We start from the raw sequence: 19,533 nt of genomic DNA on the forward strand, positions 1-19,533 counted from the left end.
AGCCAGGTTAAAATAGGAGGGGAAAATTTACTCAAGTACATGCATGTCATTCACTTCAAGAAAAGTTGCAGCTACATAGCAAGGAAGTTTGAGTTTTAAAATACACGAGTAATAGGATCATTCTCGTCAAATATTTGAAGTTCACAAATACCCCATTCTACCATCTTTATACGGAATGTTATAGTCTGCTCTATGTTTGGTTTATCTCGAGAAGTGGGAGGGAAAAATATTTAAAATGAAAAGGGAAAAATAGGCTGGTGAATAAAATATATGCAATTCCACCCTTAAGCTTGAGGGCCTTGTTGACGATACTTTCACCTCCTAATTTAACATAACATTGTGTACATTAACATTTGTTTGTCAAAATTATTAAGTGCAAGAGATAATAATAATGTATGTGATGAGGTGATTTCACGCATCTATCCGTGGTGTTTGGTAATAAGTCTCTCTAGTAACTATCGCTATGAAACACTCCAATTAATCCCAAATCATACGATTAATGCGATATGAAAATATTAAATATTCAATAGCCTCTAATATTAATGGCATCGTTTCAAAAAATTACTAATGTAGATAAGTTTTAATTGGTTAATTGATGTTCTGGAGATTTCGAGGGGTATATGGAAATATAATTATATTCTAAACTAAAATTTATTATTTATAATTATTTATAATTATATAACCAACTAAAATTTATCCGTGTCGTCTTTGTTAAGGCCACTTGCGGTTTCTATTTTCTGGGGGCGGCCAACTTATTTCTTCCTTCCTTGTTCCAGAAGGCCTTTTCATTGGGATTTGGGTGTTTGCGGTCTGTTCGAGAGAGAGAAAAGATCCAAGAAAGAGATCAGCAGCAAGGATCTGTAGTGTCAAATATGGGAAGCGAGGCGGAGCCGGCGAAGCTCCTCCTGCCCTACCTACAGAGGGCCGACGAGCTTCAGAAGCACGAGCCCCTCGTCGCCTACTACTGTACCACCATCCAATTCCATATTATTCGATTCTTTTTGGAATACTTCTCACCCTTAGTAACCCTAGATTTGGCCCCCTTTTTGATCGTTCATTCGATTGGTTGGTTGCAGGTCGATTGTACGCTATGGAGCGAGGGCTTAAGATTCCGCAGAAGGATCGCACCAAGACCACCAACGCCCTCCTCCTTTCCCTCATGAACCAACTCGAAAAGGTCGGTGTACTGTTTTCTTCTTTTTATTGATTAAATTAATCATTTTTTTCATCTCTTCGTGGTGTAAAATTCGATATCTTTTTTCTTTTCCGCGTGTGATCGTTTGTTGATTTAGGGTTGCGAAGAATGCCGCACTCTAAAGTTGATATTTTTTTCCCTAAAATTTGTTGATTGATATGAGCTGAATTGCATGTTTGTTAAGGTGCATCTCTATTTTTTTTACTTGGATGATGTTATTGCTATTCGAATTTTGTTTAGATTAATCTGAACTTTTCTTGTTTATTCATTAGGCTTTTTGATTACTAAGGATATTAGGGAAAGTGGAATGACTTCAAGTTGTCGCTGAGCCATGTTTCCTAGATGTACACTTCTGCTTCCCATCATGCAACAATAAGGAATATAGAATTCTATTTACTATATCTGAAAGTCACGGTTTTTCTTTTCTGTCAGTGTGAAATATGATGAGAAGATTGGTGGGACTACGATTCTTAGAAGTTTCTTCTATTCTGCATTTCATGTTGTTTTGATTTATTGTTTAAAACTCAGCAGTGGTACCAATATGCCGTCTTTTATATATTCACTATAGCTTTTCTGAATGGCCATTCATGTATTACAGATCCATATCATTGCTTCCTCTTATGTTCCTTTTATATGGAAATATAAACATGTTATGAAACTAGACGAAAACGTTTAAAGTACAGGTAAGCTTTGAAAGTCATGTGGCCTTTACAAATTAGTTTGTGGTTAGCTACAATGTACCAGATCCATAGACTTAGTGACACAAGAATGTTGATGCTAGGATTGGTGCTTCGTGTTCTTTGAGAAAACAAAATAATACAAGTTCATATTTGTCAAACTTGTGGTCATGGAGGGTTAAATAAGGGAGAACCATAATTATTGTTGTTGAGATTACAAAACTGTTATTTGCATCAATGGGATATGATCAGTTCCATATTTCAGTAATCAGGAAAGATCGAATAAGATCAAAGAATCATGAAGAAATACAACAAGCTATGTGACACTTGTATTATATGGTGATATTTCCCCAATGGAGCTAAATTTCTGGTAAGATTTATATAGCTGACCTCAATAATGTGAGACAATTTGCTATTCCTATTGCATCAATACTAATAGCAGCCTTTGTCGTCCTATCAGATCTAGAAATGTTTCATGCACTTTTGTATTTCATTGTTTGAGCATGCAATTTGCCTTTCTCTTATGCAAATGGGTTGCGTTGATCAATTATTAAAGATTTGTAATTAAACAGTGTCAACTAAACTTAATTGTGTCTCAAGTAATTTAAAATTATTTTGAGGAAGCGGAAATATTTGCAAATTGTACTTGTCTCTGTTCCTTGTCCACTAAGCTTAATCGTGTATCATGTGTTAAATTTAACTTTCACCCATTATTAAGCACAATTGTTTCATGTTAATCTAGTGACTCTCCAGCTGGCAATTAAGACTTTAGTTTTACATTGATGGCTTGGTAATATCTAAAGACAATAACATTTTCTAAGAATCATCATTTAGAAGTTTCATCTGGAAATTATAATTTGAATGGAGAATCTTTTTATTGATGCAAGATGCTGCAACTTCTCACAGGATAAGAAATCAGTAAAACTAGGGCCTGATGACTACCTTTATGTGGAAGGTTTTGCATCTAATCTTTTTGCAAAGGCAGATAAACAAGATCGTGCTGGGCGTGCAGATTTGTATGTATTACAACTTGTTCTTATATTTTCAATTATTTATACATTCTCCTAAGACATTTAGCAGGTTCTTTAGTATCATAAATATCGGAAATCTTATGAGATATACATGTTTCAGGAATACTGCGAAAACCTTTTATGCTGCCAGCATCTTCTTCGAGATTCTGTGTCAATTTGGTGAGCTGCAGCCTGATGTAAGTTATTCATGTCACTGGTAACTTAAAGTTGCCTTGATCTGTGGTTCAATTTGAGCAAGTTGGCTTATGCTGGTCATGATGCACTTTCCAGATTGAGCAAAAACAGAAATATGCGGTTTGGAAAGCTGCAGATATAAGGAAAGCCTTGAAAGAAGGCCGGCAGCCGGATCCAGGTCCTCCTGTTGGTGATGCAGATCTATCAATTTCCTCAAGTCCTTCAAGCAACACTTATGTATGCATTTTAACTTGCATTGCCTCATTGATTGAGAAAATAATGCAGCATGTTTATTTTTCTTGGAACTAAAACCATATGTTTAGCAAGATAGCTTATTATTTTTCCTCCCTTTCTTTGGTGCTCTTAAGTCTTATACATTTTTATCAAGTATTCTGAACTCTGAAGTCCTGTATGTTTTTATCAAGTATTGATAAATTTTAATGCATACCAAGAGGAAAATGATTTTAAACACAAAAGTTATTGTAACTACATACACCAGTAAGCTTGGCAGAATATATAATTTATCACAAATGCATTCTGATTTCTGAAGATTCTATGTGCTTATATTAAGAATTGACAAGCTTTTACTTGTGCTTTTTAGAAAACATTGGTAGTAATTACGTAGTCCAGTGAGCATGGCAAAAATTTCGTTTTGCCAAGTCTTGGATTTATTTATTTAAAAGGATAAATTAAATTACTAATCCTTGAACTTTGTATCAAATTTGATCATATCCCTAAAACTCTAATTTTGGTTAACTTTTACCAAAGAGGTCGGCTAAAGTGAGAGTAGTCATCCATATTGCATATGCTTTAATGGTATAGTTGAACAGCATGTTCCTACTTTTTTTACCATGTTCAGCCATGATATTATTTCTTCAATCATAGGGGAAATTTCCTCAATCATAGGAGAAGTCGTATGTTCCTTGGTGTCAAGGAGTGTCCTGAAAGTTTCTAAATCATAGGAGTTGTGTTGCTTGGTGTCAAGATGTGTCCTGAAAGTTTCTAGTTGTTTCTAAGAACCAAACGTAACAAATTGGAGGTCCTTTTAACATGCTTAGAATAGGATTTGCTGGTGGTTAGGAGTTTGAATCGTCTTGTCTCCTAACATCTTGATGCATCTTTAGACTGTTAATAAATATTCTTGTTATACAAAAGAAATTGCCTAATTGGTTTGCAAAATCTGGAATCATCGTTTTATCCTTTGTCAGGATCTTCAACCAAGTAATAGTTTCTCCTCTAGCCAGCAAGGTGGTGGTACCTCACCTCAGCATGTAGATAAGGTCAATTTTTTTAATTTCTGTCCATAGTTTGCCCAGAAAGGTGTTGCTGATATCTCCCCTTTTTTTTTTCTTGTGCTACAGAACCTGGGAAGAAATGAGAATTTTGCAGCTAGCTATCAAACTGTCGACTTATCATCCCAGCAAACTGATGGGGTTAACTTGCAGGGTTTTGGTCAATCACCTATGGCACCATCATCATCTTATACCGGTCCTGATTATCCTAGTGATATTCACCATCATCAACCAACGAGCACACCCGAATATTCTGCTTACTCCCAGCAATATGAGCATCATTCCTTTACAAATGAGCATGGACCTATGCCTCCAAATAGTCACTCTCCAGAAAACCCTAGCCCTTCTTTTTCTTATCCTAATTTTCAGTCTTACCCAAGCTTCCATGATAGCACCTTTCCTTCTGCCCCTTCGCATCAGCCTTCTTACTACCATGCCCATGATTCTGCTTACTCTCACCAACCTGCTCCTGTTTCACATTACACACCATCAGTGCAGTACGCTTCTGGCAGTGTCAACCAGAATCATGCGGTACAAGCTCCTCCATCTGCTGAGAGGTACAAGTATGACAGCAATTATCAGCCATCTGCGGAGAAAATTGCCGAGGCTCACAAGGCAGCAAGGTTTGCTGTCGGTGCTCTTGCGTTCGATGATGTCTCTGTTGCGGTGGATTTTCTTCAGCGCTCGCTCGAACTTTTGACCAATCCTTCAGCTCAAACTCATTAGTTTGGATTGTGTTGGTGTCATTTATGCCCCCCGAAAACCAGTGCTGCTTATATTGATGTTATTGTTTGTATCGCAGTGTGTGATCCATGGCTAATTTTCACTATCAACTCGACTGGTGGATCTTAAATTTTTTATCATGTGCTTATATGCAGTAAAAAATATATATATAATATGCTCAAAGCTTGTTCTCTACTTGCATGGCGAACTTGAAATAGATACAAATTTGTGCAGGTTTCTTATTAGAGAAAAGCAACTCTACACCCCTTCATGTTAGCGGAGGAACCCTAATTGATGTTTGGGGGGCCCATGAGGAACCCACTCGTTGGGTCATCCACCATGTAATTTCCCTCTCTCTGATCGCCGCATGCTTGGTAAGAAGTACTTGCAAGTTATTTTAACCACGCATTAATTTCGATATTGAATAAGGATGACAGCACATTGGATCTCGCCATTATTGATCTAATGCATTAATATCGATCGATCTGAAATAGTGCTAGATTTATGAGCTTGACCACCTCATTAGCTGGTGGATTCATTGCTTGGATGTTGCTAATCCCATAAGCGTATCCGTTGGGCGAAGCACACCAGCAATAATACGAAATCCACTCTCTCAAAATCATGTTCCGTTGATCCTCGAATGAACCATATATACGATGGATTAACTTCCTTCAGATTCGTGCAACAGCTAGCTAGTAAATGGGTGTCAGGCTGTGCACAGCCGCATCACCTGAAATGAGGAGTTGGGCAGAGTCGGGTCCATGATTTACCCGATCCGATAAAAGCTGTCGGGGATCCAAAATTCCATGCCTGCAACGCATTTGATACAATGAATAACACACAAATTTTATGAAGAGAGCAATTATAAAGGCTCCCCCACACACAGTCAAAAGAGTCCAAACCCGCTCTCGGGCGCAATGCATGGCTTTGATTGAAATATGGAACAGAAGAATAGTTCCCCGCACGCGCTACCAGACACTGTATTAAATTACACAGCATACGTAGTTGTAATGCACACACCACCACACTCTCAGAGACTTAGAAAACTCGCCTCTCGCTTTCAAACCCTGCGAACACCATTGCTGAAAGCATCGAATAGTCCCACCCTTGGCAGCCTCCCAAAGTCAAACCCCAGCTCAGGAACACAGCCATACAAAACATACGCTCCCTGGTTGATGATCATTGTTTAGTTTGATTGCTAGTTGGCAAATGAACCTTGTTTGTATTGAGAATGAGATCCAATAAATTCTTCTTGTTGCATTTTGGGTGTGCCGTGGTGCTCATCATATCCCAAATTAAAAGAACAGGGCTGCATTATGAGTGATTGGAATGAGCATGAATTGTTGCATAGTTTCCTGTGACACTTGGCGTTGATGGCGAAAATAAAACAGCATGCTTATGAAGTTGTCTGTGATTCAAAATGTTACGGAATGATCAACATATAGAAGCCAACTTGCACCACAACGAGTACATAAGGAACTGAAGTAACAGGGAGGAGATACAAGGGAAACCAGTCGAATTTACTTCCATCGACATCTAATTCTTCATAAAGGCGGCATTATGACTTTAGATATCGGATTATCCTTTAGAACAAGAAAACACAAGAAGCTGTAGTAGAAGCTAAGGGGGAAAAAATTAATTGCCTGACTATCCCGTGTATGCCATCGATCGCCAATGAGTTCATCATCTAAAACCCATGTTTTTTGACCTACTTCTGTGGCTGAGACCCGAAGAAAGTTTCCGAAATGGCTCGTGGAATGCCGTGAGCAAGAACAAGAGCCGGTAGAGTATCGCAAGGGGAAGTCTCCTGCAAGATACAGCAGCACCCGCCGCCTCAGCCTTCATGCTGTCGTGGGGCAGCAAAGAACGGAGAGCGAGAGAGGGCCAAAAGAGAAGAAGAAGAGGAAGGAAGATGCGCAAGTAGATGGTGGGTGGTGGTGCTACTCGGAGATAAAAGAAACACCAAGGAGAAGATGATGGGGGTCTTAAAGAAAGAGGATATGAGAGAGGAATAAGAAAAGGGAGGAAGGGTGTTGCCAAGAAGATGACGAGCGTTTTGTTGACTTCCTTTTCCCCTTTCTCCACTTCATGCGGTTTCTTGTCGGCCTCGACTCCATCCAAGCTGATAAACATCATTATCATTTTACTATCATTACTTACTTCCCTGCATGATAATTATTTCCCCCCGTTTCTTGTAGAATGCATGCATTAATTAGTTCCATGTGACAAAATCCACTCATATATATATATGTATATATATGATACAAAGATCCAATGGATTGTCAAATGGGCGATTGATTTGACCGCTGGCTTTGCTTCCGAAGCACGGGTCTCGAAGGTGGAAGAGCGCGGGTGGAGATTTGGGGAATCCAAACCCGACAACAGCGGTCGGGTTCAAGCCCGGTTTGAAGGGATGTGGGGCCCAAGAATGTTCTCCCACCACCACTGCCCCGTTCGCTTGCATCCGTCAGCGTCGTCCTCAAGAAGCTGATCCGAGAATTCTTCCCTATTGCTTAGGCTCTTATAAGTGAGCTCTAGAGAGAGAGAGAGAGAGAGAGAGAGAGAGAGAGAGAGAGAATGTGTGTTTTGGTGAAAGAATCATTAATTCCAGCATTTGTTTTCATGTTCTTCTCTACAGTGGAAGCTGCACAAACAAAAAAGAAATAAGAACAGTAACATCTCAGATTAATATTTCTGAGCAGCTCCTCTGTGGAAGATCAAGAACAAATCTTTGGCTGCAACATATCCCTCTATAATGGAGAGATAAACACAAGTATCTGCAGAAAAAGACATGCCTATGTTGTTCCAATTGGCCACTTGCTGTCCAGCTTTTATCACATTATTTCTCCTTCGACTGCACTCCCTTTCCAGCTCAATAGTTGCATAGTCTAATATCTCTTTGCACTAATTATCCAGAGATGACACAAGATGTCAATTAATTAATGATTCCTTTCAAGAACCATGTTGTTCTTGATTTTTCTTTTCATGATATACAACACAGGAAGCATTGAGGGGACTAAAGAGAGAGTCTCATGTTACTAAGTATCGAAAGAATGGCATATTTTGATTGATCCACAAATTAATAGGCTTAATCTGTGGAGTTGCATCGGTGTCCAATCTAATGTATATTAATTCTAATTAGTTTGACTCAAACCCAATACGATGATACAAGAATAACAATGGTAAATTACTTTTTATCTTTAAAACAAGAGGCAAAGTAACAGCAATTAAGAATAGTCAGAAAATAGAAAAAAAGATAAGAATTTAATACATCAGTTGCCCCAAAGTTCTGTTCTAAAGGATCACTTTGCATGTGGGAAGATGACCAAATGAACAACATTTCACATGGCTAGATGGCTTGACAATAGAAAGCTACTTCACATGGATCATTCATGTCCTCAGTCCAAAGACTGGCTAAAATCTTCCATTCTTTCTTGTTTCACATGCTCTTGCTTCCAAATAAACACCACCTATTGTTCCCAATTTGGAACCATGGTGTGTGTCCTTAATGGCTACTCAAATTCAAGGTGGCACTATGATGACAAGCAATTCAATGTGTTGCATAAGCTTTGATTATTCACCAAATAAAAAAAAAAGGTCACCATAGCACATCTGAACTTTCTCTCAACAGTAAGATTGACACTAATAACATTTTGTGCCATAACATCCTCTGACTGCAAGGCAGACAAACTTTAAAAGGCATGGAACTTGTTCAGCATGCCATCATCATCATCATCATCATCTCTTATTTCAGGCAAAGTTTAAAGCATATTATCTCATAGAATGAAGTAAAACATCCCAATATCCTCCATATCACTAAATGAAAAAACTATATCGACAGATAGTAGCTATAGCACAACACATGTAGCAAATTCCATTCAAACATCACATCTACTCCACCATGAAGAATGACCAGAATTGAACCAAAAGAAAGCCAAGGCAGTGTATGTGCTGCATTCTGTGCCTTGAAGGATTCTCCAGAGAGCAGAGCCCCTCACATAATAAGCATCAGAACTCCAGAGAGAACCAGAACCAAGTAGTTGAAGAGGCAGATGCTGGTGCCGAATGAAGAACCATTAGTGGTTGATGACTCGGAAGATTTGGGAGCAGAAGCGATTCCGCTTTGGGTTGGAGACAGATCTGATGGTTTCTTGGTTTCTGGAGCCGGTGCCGGAGCTGGTGCTAGAGGCGGATCAGTGCTGAAGATTGCTAATGGAAGCAAAACCTTATCGATCTGATAAAGTGCCACTGGAGCTGTTGACCAGACGCTGCTAGATATCTTCGAGGTTGCCCAGTTTGAAACAACACGAATGAGCCCAGACGTGTCGGTGACATTCAATGCATACTGCCCGCCAGCGAATGTACTGACCGGGTTCGAATTGCTCAGGTTCTTGAATTGAGACAGTGAGTAGAACTTAGGGAAGGCATGGTAGAGCATCAGGGTCCTCAGTTGGTTTTGGGTAAGATTGCCGAGGTCAGACTTCTCGAGGGCTGCAAAAGCCGAATCTTTTGGCACAAAGATGGTGATACCTTGTTTGCTGCTGTTAACCTGGTTCTGAAATGTATCGATGACTTTGGTTTGCAGTAGGTAGTTGAGGAAAGTGCTAAAAGGGCCAGCAACTGAAAGTAGGTCAGTGAGGTTCACAAGATGTGGTGCAGGAGCAGGAGCAGGCGCAGGTGCCGGAGATGGAGGTAGAAATGGGGCTGGAGGAGATTGTGCAGTCGTAGAAGAAGAGATCAACAGAGCTAGTAGAGTGCTTGCACAAAAGATTGCTGTAAGCCCCATTTATCCAAATCCTCTCCTCTTCCTGTAGTATCACTTTGCAAGTCCCTGCAAGAAATCTGATCAGAATCAACAAACATATGCATACAAAACCCATTTTGATTGTTTGATACGAAATCACTGAATAATATCTCTTATGAAAATAAAGTTGTCATTTGGATTTCTTGTCTGAAATATTAACCAAGCAGAAAGAATTTTGTTCCATGCAATAGAGAATCATCAAATAACCATCAGACAAGAAGGCTACACTGCTAGAGCTGTCTCTGCAGTGGAAAATTGTTAAGCTAGAGGAACACATCGAAGATTGAACCTTTCGGAATTTAGATCCAGAAAAATAGTCATCGAATTGCGAAATCAACGGCAGGGAATGAACCACAATTTTTGTAGATCATTCACATCCCAAGGGGGGAGCATATCAAGATGACATATGGAGTCAGAGAAGAAAAATAAACCCACAAGGTGAACGAATGTGATGCATGTTGATGTCTTAATATGAATGGACTGCTTCATCAAATTGAATGAGAAAGCACAAACATGCATCTGTCTGTTTCCTAAACCCCAAGTACATGAAAGCAACATCAATCTCTTCCACTGTGTTCAATCTTTAACCAAATAATAATAATAATAATAATGTTAGGAGAAGCAAAAAGACTAGTAGGTACAAAGATCTATAGCCATTTAACGAGAAATCATATCAGAAGGAAATCATGGACAATTAGACACAAAGATCTAGAGGTGATTTACCAAAGAAAGAAACAGGATCTAAAACCATAATCTTCATACGAAACTATTACATCATTACCAATCCCATGGTAGGAAAACCAGGAAAATGAGGGACAACATTGATCCCAAACAAGATCTAAAAGGCTCCAACCCTAGATTTACTTCATCCAAAAAAAATAAAAGAGGGGACAAATCCATTGACCAAAAGAGTTTTGACAATAAAACATATTGCAAGTGAGAATCAAGAAATTCTAGTAACCTGAAGCAAGGGAATCCCTGCGCAAGATCTAACACAACAGAAGGCAGGAAGAATCTCAAAGAACACACTGCAAGTGGAGATCACCTTTGCCAAAGGATAATGCCACATATATTTACAACAGGTACATATAAAACCATAATGAGGAAACTAAATGCAGCGAGGAGGATGGTTTGAAGAACTGACCAAACCAGAGGAACTGCAAGGTGACCAGGAGAAGCACCAGCTCAATGGAGGTGGGGCTGTGAGGGCAGTCTAATATAAAGTGGAGTGGAGTGAAACCAAGGGTGGCAGGTGGTGGTGAGGTGAGTAGGTAACTGTACCAGAAGGGGCCTAAGGTGGAGGCGATATGAAAGACCAACAGGAGAGAGAGAGAGATGCTACACCTTAGAAACTTGACAACCCATGTCAGGTAGGATTTCCAGACTGACCTTCCAACTAATACCCCTTTTCCTCTTCCTCAAACAATGTCCACCTTGCACTCTACCCCAAGTCCTGACACCAAATTTATCATGAGATGCATCATAGTTCTCACTGCTACTTCTTGCAAGTTTGTCATAACGTGAGAAAACATTTGGTCTCATGGACGGTGGGATAGGTATAACGATGATCATAAACTTCTGATATGTGATTTTGAATTAGAAATACTTTCGAATGGTAAATTAAATGTGGAAGCGGCTATGGATCTTGCAGCTGATCATGTGGTATCACGTCCGTGGACTAAATAAGTACGTACACCTTGAGAGGTATTCCCGACGGATGCCTTTGACCTAAACGATCGTAATCGGCATTGGCATTACTTTTACTCTGCGGCAAGGATCGACAGGGTTGGTAGGCGCAGCAGATTTTGTCCTTGGCATCACGATAAGTCTTCCGTTTTTAATTGTGTTCCACGGTCAGGGTTGTGCGGAAGACGTCACCATCGGGTCGGTCCCCTCGCGTAAACGTGTTCCAGCGAGGCACGTTAAGCGAGAGCGTGGACTACTATTTGTCGGTCGGGAGAACATCTCGGCTTGCGCGGCGTTCGCCGCGATAATCTCGCGAGATTTTGCTCAGGTTCGGATCTGAAGCTGAGACCCAGATCCGGATCCGATTACATTTCCAGAGATTTGACGTGGATTTAAAACACGTTAATGTTTTTTTTTTTGTTTTTGTTTTACTGCATGTAAAATTACAACTTCGAGTGACATTTCACGTCTAATCATCTCATACGTTGATTCTTCAAACCTCACTTACTCGTGTTCTGTTCCTGAATAGATCATTTGCCTTGCAACTTTGCACTCATTAATTAAGCAAGATGATCATCCAATTTCCACACCAAACATCTATTCATACCGTGTTTCATCATCATTACAAAATGTGTTCAATGATCGAAGAGGATTTGTCATTATGAAACCAACCCTTCTTATAATACAATCTCATCTGTTATATCATACCAATGCAAAGCCTAAAATGGCCAGCAAAGCACCTACCATGACTAATTAAATGTCGCGCATGTGAGCCGGCTACTCACTACCTAATCTGTGGCCTTCCAATTTCATCTCCACATATCTGCTGGTTATTATGGCGAATACTACCTGTTTGATATATGTTTCTTAGTGTAACACATCCACATCAACAAATCAACGCAGTTTCCTCGTCCGAGACAACAATGGGAGCAAACCGCGCATGTTGACATCTTCATCATCAAGAATTGAATTACGATGTATCGGAAATTAAGCTTGTTCTTGATGAGCAAGTGACCGACTCTAAAGATTGATGGACGATGGACAGGGGGACCTTTGATTGGCATAAGCAACCAAATAAGCCGTCGAAACCTTTTCCTACTCCCCACAAACTTAAGTTTGAGACTTGTTTGGTAAAACCGAGTGAAACAATGATCATGGACGTGTTTCCTGCTATCATTAGTCATCATCCCACATAGATAAAGAAGCTATGTACCAACCTCACCGAGCTTGTTTTGTTGCATTCGTGAACTAGTAACTTGCGTACACCATTGTGTTCTTTTAGTACATACGTAGTAAGTGACATGTTACACCATTGTGTTATTTAAGATGAAGACAGAAATGACCATGGTCAGTAGACTAAGCAAGGAATACAGTAGGACTGCTCTTTCCTTCCCTTCAGGAACAGTCTTGGGTACAAGCTTGTCAATGATGTGCAGAAGAGTTACCTCCAACTTCTGGTACAGTGAAGAATGTGAGCTACCATCGAATGATGATTCTTCCTCGATATTAGAAAGGATTAATGTGTTGTAGAACTTACCTGCGGAAGTTGCATTTGGGCCAATGAGTAGTCGATGATGCTTTTAGCATGCCTGCAACAAGTTCAGAACTCATAAACAGGTTGGATACAGCAATGCTTAAGCAAATGACAATAATGCATCTATCAGTACCTTAGAAGTAATATGCCCGTGTACACTTGAACTGCAGAGATGGTGCAACCAAAGCTCAAGGGTAAGTTGTCCTTCGCAAGATCTGAAAGCCCAGGATTCACTTGCACGTCAAATCTCTCAGAATTATGAATCAGTAAGGTTTGTGTCGCAGGACTTAGGTTTTGAGCAAGCATACTTGAGAACCATCTAAAGCCAATGTCAACTCCATAGCCCGCCGTCGGCTTCATCACCAACATGATGCTGTTCCGCACCATGAAAGAGTGCAGCATTTGAAGAGCTTTCTACAGTGATCCAACAGGTTTTCCTCATGAAATATAACATATCATGGTAACGCTGAGTTCGGTCAAGTTTCTACCTCACATAGCGCCAAAGGATGGAGAGGAAGACTACCGAAACAATATCGACATTCATCACCGATCAGTTCCGTGAATTTCTTGGAGCCTCTGTTCGTAATAGCTGAATGTAGTCTTATGGCTCTTTCGATGTTGCGGGGATCGTACCCTCCCACGTCTGATGACGACTTGGCTGCACTTGCAGGCAGTAATGGAGACTCACTGGGCTTCCTGCTGGACATGTTCCTCTTCAGCAAAGAGGGTAAGAAGCTTTTAGCATGTGAAGTTAAACATAGCTCGGGAGTGCTTAAGCTTGGGTGGGCGAGCATTGTTTCTGATATTGGGGATGAAGTGGCTCTCTATATGGGAGATGGAAGCTACAATTGAATTAATATCATACTTATCTCTGTTGAGAGAATGAAATCAATGGTGAGAATCCGAAGCCAAGCATAATATTTTATGAAGCAATTCTCCATGCAGTGGCAGCAAGCAAAGGATCGGCTGCCAACTGTGTGAATAACCCTTGTAGAGCAAATTTGGGTGTGCGATTTCACTACAAAATACTCATATTTCGGGTGATTTTTCAAGAAAATAATTATATTTTAGCCCAGTACCCTTTTTTAATTTTTTTTTTTCAAAAAGTACTCAAAATATTCTTAAAAAAATTTCTCAACAAAATTTTTCATCTGTTTTTTTACCAATATTAACTATTATAGTATTTTTATTTTTTTATTGAGGTACTGAAAATACTATAAATATTATTTAAAAATATAGGTGATCATATTGTGTCTCCTTAGTTGTTATAATTTTGTAGATAATTAAGATATCATATTTTTAGGCTTGTAGTTGGTTTGACTAAGGTTGGGAATTCATTTGAATCACTTATAATATTTTTAATAAGTTTTATAGTATTTTTATTATGATTGTCAAAACATTGTAATAAGTTATTTTTTATTTCTGTTTGGGGGAAATTATTCCTAAACTATTACAAATACCTATTTGAATCATAATATGATATATGAAATAATTTTTAATATATTTTAATTTTATTTAATTTATTTATAATGTTTTTAAGTAGATATTATAGTATCTTTGTTGTGGTGGACAAAAATATTGTCACAGGTGAAAACAATTTTAATGGATAATTTAAATATTTTTTAAATTATAGGAACTATTTGAAAAAAAAAAGATGAGGTACATAAAATCACTCATATATATATATATATATATTGTGCAAATAGAAAATTAATTAATAAACCAAATATTACATACCGTATGGATTTGAGCTCGTACTAAATGGGGAGTCCACGTCACCCCTGACATTTTCCGCTGGTGATTCGGTGCTGCTATTAGGGAAGCTGAGTGTCATTTCACTGCGGCAATTGACTCTCGTGTCCTTCGCCACTTCCCACACAATAAGTGCCTCTTACGATAACATGCGATGAATCCCGTGGGTGAATGGCTTCCGCGAGCTTCTTTGCGTCGGCGAGATTGCCCACGGCATCGCTTCCTTCTGCGAAGGAGCAGGGGAGAGGGCGAGCTGCAGTGTATGTGGCTGCTGTGCCTCTGAGGGCCGCCAAAGGCCCTGCCCAGATGCTCATGTCTGCGGCGTACTCGCTGGGGGTTTGGGACCTGCAGCACTTCATGGTCGTCGTCAGACCAGATCCGTCTCAGTCGCAGGTCTCTCCCTTTTGCTCTGATTCATGATTCCATCTCTTATTCATTCGATACCATGCTCATCTTTCGGAATAAACTCTTCGTTCCCGTTACTTCTCTGATTTGATTCTGCCGGTCTTCCCTAATTTTACTTCGATAGCTTGTTGCTTCTTGGTGCTTTTGCTCTGCCTTGTAATTGCTTGAGGGTTGTCGTAAATGATAAGTATTATGTAAGGCTGAGACCTATTGGATATTGGCATAAGCTTGCCTCTAGGCTTTGGCAGTTGGAGAAATATGTCTGCGTACAATGAACAGATGCCTATGTCAAAGTCAATATTCGTTACAAACTCATAGGAACAGAGCCCAATAAACTCCGCGATCATGTATGGGTTATTTGCTGGATTAATAAGTTCTTGACAGTAAATCAAACACATCGATGGCAATTCTTGGACAGGAACACTCTTGAAATCAAAAGAAAAAGAAAATGATGGGAAACATCAATTTGTTGTTTTGTTTAGAAAACTAGTCAAGTAACCACATGTCTGTTTTGTTAATTTGGGAGTTCTTCATTGCTTTTAAATATATAGCATCAGGTATTGGATATGAATAGAGCTCAATGATAGCTGCATGTGGAAAATTTCCTATAACAATTGCAGAATGTCGAAAATTAATGTAGAACCTAATCCTATTTGGTATAACTTGGTAGTACAAGCTATCGCTATAACAAACACCATGCTCATATGTATCATATAGGAACATAGTAACATTTCATATAATATATATATATATATATATATATATATATATATATATATATATATATATATATTATAACTTAATGAGTTAACCAAATGCTTACAATATATATCTTAATTTGTTTCAAGTACAATATGTTTTAAGTATTATAAGCAATAAAACCCCAACCTATAAGCCTAAAGCCATTTTGAATAAAGTGGGAGCTAGGAGGTCAATAAGCACAAATGTCAACATTTTAATTTATTAACACATTCCTGATACTGGCCTCTACTCATATTCTCATGGTAAACTAGATGTTGGATGAAACATGTATTAGATCAGAAGTCCCATTTGAGTGACGAGCTAGAATTAGGACTTGCTAAGTTCAAGCAATTTATAGACCTGTACCAACGTTTAGTGATCAATATCCACCGACACCAAATTTCCATAGTGATCTGTGTTGGCTACTACACCAAGATCCACTTTAATACAAGGAATAACTTCAGCAATATGTAGTCCAGCTCTTGATATTTCATTAAACTGGTATGTATTGCCCATACCAACTCATACCGATCATTATCATGATGGTAGGTTTTTCGAGAGGCATCCACTCTTCAACTTAGAAGAGGAGATTATGTGCAATTCACATTAATGAAGCCATAAAACACTTACAACAGCAAATTACCTCTTAATATAAATTTATAAATGATTGGTGGTGGAAGCACTATTATTAATATTTTTTTTATTTTCCTAGCCATATATTGATTATTATAGTTATGTATGCCATTTTATCATTGCCCTGTTGGATTATGTAGCCTTATCTAGTTAAGTAAGATATATTATAAATATGATTAGAATCTGATTACGATTATCGGTCAATAGAAAAAAAGTTAAATTATGGTATGATTCCTTAGGAGATGACCTTGATGGATGAGCTCTTTTAATTACTTATCATAGATCCTCTACTCTTGCCTATAAATAGACAAGATCTCCTAGGGACTCGATGTGGATACATAGATATGTAATATTATTTAGATATTCTCTCATCTCTCCTTAGTCACATAAACCAGTTATTGAGAGATTATAGATTTTCTCTCATCTCCCCTTTGTCCATAATCAATCGCTCATAGCAGTCCTATAAAGAATAAGAAGAGAGGAGACGTTGAAACTAGCTTTTCTTATAAATCGACATCACTGCAGTTTTTGGATTGCACCTACAGATTAGATAAAGGCTTTCTGAGCAACATCGAAAAGGTACACATCATAAATCTAATATATAGTTATTTGATTTCAATTTTTGATATTAAAGTTTTTCGTATAACAGTAATATAATCATGGTTTTTATGTTTACATGCCCATGTTGTCTTTATACTTCTTGATAACTAAAATAAGATCCTAGGGTAGGACTGACAATTTCTTTCGAAACTTCTCTTCATTTAGGAGGTTGCAAAAGCTTTCTATACTTCCTAATGTGGGCCATGAAAATAACAAATTGCCTGGCACACTAAGTGTAGAGTTATATTCATGGAGTTTTAGACACATGTATCCTCTAACAAAGGATATGCATATTTCATTTGTCTTGCAGGTGGTCGTCTTTGATTTTCAGCCTCAAGATCCTGAGAACTTCTATGCATTACTTTCTGTCATATCTCGAAGACAGATACCTGGTAGGTCTATCCCTTGTTATGGATGTAACATCCTTTCTTGCATGGATTCATTCTTTTCCATTCAAGATTGTAATAATCCAATAACTGTTTTTTGTAAAGTCATTGTAGTGCCTACTTGTTATCATTAGATTTCTATTTTGGCATTTGTGTGTGTATGCAAAGCAAGTGGCTTCCAGAAAATCTAGCTTTACCTTGCTATTATTGTCCATTTCTCTTATTTTTGTGGACTACAGAAATTGATGTCACAATTAAGCAGCCATAGCATCAAATATAGGTGTCATAAATTGCTACTTGGGAGTTGAGTTTCTCTCGACTCTTCAAGTTTCTAGAGTTGCTTCATTGTGCTCATTTTATGAGTGGTTGATTTCTCCTGACCATCCATAAAACTGATTTTACAAAAATAAAATGTTCTTGGTTCTCAACAATATGCCTTTGCCTTTTGTCCTCTTCTTTAGGAGTTGTTCTAAAAAGAAAGCTGCAGAGGATACCTAAAAGTCGGTGCTGGTTTATTGGATTTTCTGATGACGATGGTGTTGAGGTGGCCAACAAATTCAGTGAAGACTGGTCAACTCATCTGACTGTTGGAAAACATGACTGCCGCCATTTCACAAATGGTAACATATTACTTTCCTTTAATTACTAACTCCAAAATGCACATAGGTTCCACATTTAAAAGGATGCAACATATAGGCTTACAGATGAATCCTTCAGTACTTCAGTCATGGTGATTAGTTCTAGATTTCTCTTTGAAAACTAGGAAAAGTTCTCCAATATTCCAAAGAAACTGCAACCATTTGTAAATTAAATATTAAATCAATTCTATTTTTTAAGGTTTAGTTGGAACATGCACAATTACTACTAGAGTTATTGACAGGTTCAGCATATTTCTAATTGGTGTATATTTAAGTGTAAACTTTATTCCTTGGTTTGAATAAATGGTATTTCATGTGGAGCACATGCAATTTATAACTTATTTAGACCATATTTTAAACAAAAATTTCTCTTTGGCAATTTTAAGGATTGGTGGAGTGCTTAACTGGACAGCAACATGTATTGAGCTATCTACAAGCGACATCCAGTGGCTAAACTTCTGGATGCTGGAACAAATTTCTCTCTCCCTGTAAAAATACACAGGAAAAAGGCGTATTTCAGCTAATTGTTCTTTTATATATCAAATATATAATTTACGGTGACAGTACACAGTACTACATATGACAAGGCTATATGGTGGTGCTCCGCTTCCTGTGTACGCTTTTTGTGCTGAATCTTATTCCTCGTACAATTTGTGGGATTGAAGGATAACATTTGTCTCACGAATCCTCATGTTCTCTTGCCTGCTGAAGATGGAGACTTTTCTGAGAAGTTCTTATCCATAATTCTGTTTGATTTCCAATTTCAATGGCGAGTATCTGTTCCACCAAGTCATCTGCATGTACAAGGAATCTCCTGCCTTTGGTCTTCAACTACGAGAGGGACCTCCCTCTCCTTTAGAAACTGTTGTGTACATGTTATGGCTATAAAATCAATCATGCAGTTCTCCAGTAAAGAGGTCGGGCATACAGTAAAATGTGCAGTCCTTCACTTTGTAATGGCGTCCCTCTTCTTTGACAATGAATCTCTAAAGGTCTGTCATTAAACTTATATGTATTTGCCACTCGCATAGACTTCTTATGCAACTTGATCTTGTCATCAGTCTTTATCATCGATGAATTGTCCATGCATTTGAATTGTTTCTTCCCGCAGTGGTTTCGAGAAACAGAATATATGATATCTATTTATACACAGTGAAAGAGAGGATTTTTTTCAACTAAGCAACAAGATTTTCACATGAGGAAATCTCTCTGTTATCATGGCCCCGTGGGATCGAGCTCCTGTCAAGGATATCGATCTTAGA

At 38.4% G+C, this 19,533-nt stretch overlaps 3 protein-coding genes and 1 long non-coding RNA gene across 6 annotated transcripts; 2 read left to right on the forward strand and 2 right to left on the reverse strand.

Annotated features, from left to right (window-relative positions):
• Positions 1–706: 706 nt before the first annotated feature.
• Positions 707–5,287, forward strand: LOC135620100 (protein HOMOLOG OF MAMMALIAN LYST-INTERACTING PROTEIN 5-like). Its single transcript, XM_065122760.1, has 7 exons — positions 707–966; positions 1,077–1,177; positions 2,779–2,888; positions 3,004–3,079; positions 3,174–3,314; positions 4,286–4,357; positions 4,439–5,287. Exons 1-7 carry the CDS (start codon positions 873–875, stop codon positions 5,093–5,095), a joined length of 1,251 nt encoding a protein of 416 aa, XP_064978832.1. The 5' UTR covers positions 707–872; the 3' UTR covers positions 5,096–5,287.
• Positions 5,288–8,876: 3,589 nt separating this feature from the next.
• Positions 8,877–11,241, reverse strand: LOC135620103 (fasciclin-like arabinogalactan protein 7). 3 transcript variants are annotated; one of them, XM_065122777.1, is made up of 2 exons: positions 11,041–11,241; positions 8,877–9,934 (listed from the first exon to the last, which is right to left on the reverse strand). In XM_065122777.1, exon 2 carries the CDS (start codon positions 9,876–9,878, stop codon positions 9,087–9,089), a length of 792 nt encoding a protein of 263 aa, XP_064978849.1. In that variant the 5' UTR covers positions 9,879–9,934; positions 11,041–11,241; the 3' UTR covers positions 8,877–9,086. The 3 variants fall into 3 exon arrangements, with proteins under 3 accessions (XP_064978849.1, XP_064978841.1, XP_064978853.1); XM_065122769.1 differs by having other exon boundaries at positions 8,877–9,923; positions 11,041–11,238; XM_065122781.1 differs by lacking the exon at positions 11,041–11,241 and adding an exon at positions 10,858–10,994 and having other exon boundaries at positions 8,877–9,923.
• A 1,878-nt stretch (positions 11,242–13,119) lies between these two features.
• Positions 13,120–13,532, reverse strand: LOC103978104 (uncharacterized). Its single transcript, XR_010496091.1, has 3 exons — positions 13,425–13,532; positions 13,250–13,331; positions 13,120–13,171 (listed from the first exon to the last, which is right to left on the reverse strand). It is a non-coding gene; the product is annotated as an uncharacterized LOC103978104 (long non-coding RNA).
• A 1,463-nt stretch (positions 13,533–14,995) lies between these two features.
• On the forward strand, positions 14,996–19,331 carry LOC103977883 (uncharacterized). Its single transcript, XM_009393532.3, has 4 exons — positions 14,996–15,261; positions 17,558–17,639; positions 18,095–18,253; positions 18,658–19,331. The coding sequence occupies exons 1-4, from the start codon at positions 15,040–15,042 to the stop codon at positions 18,723–18,725; spliced, it is 531 nt and encodes a 176-aa protein (XP_009391807.3). The 5' UTR covers positions 14,996–15,039; the 3' UTR covers positions 18,726–19,331.
• The last annotated feature ends 202 nt before the right edge of the window (positions 19,332–19,533 follow it).

Source organism: Musa acuminata, chromosome BXJ1-3 (genome assembly GCF_036884655.1).
Source record: "Musa acuminata AAA Group cultivar baxijiao chromosome BXJ1-3, Cavendish_Baxijiao_AAA, whole genome shotgun sequence".
Lineage (NCBI taxonomy): Eukaryota > Viridiplantae > Streptophyta > Magnoliopsida > Zingiberales > Musaceae > Musa > Musa acuminata.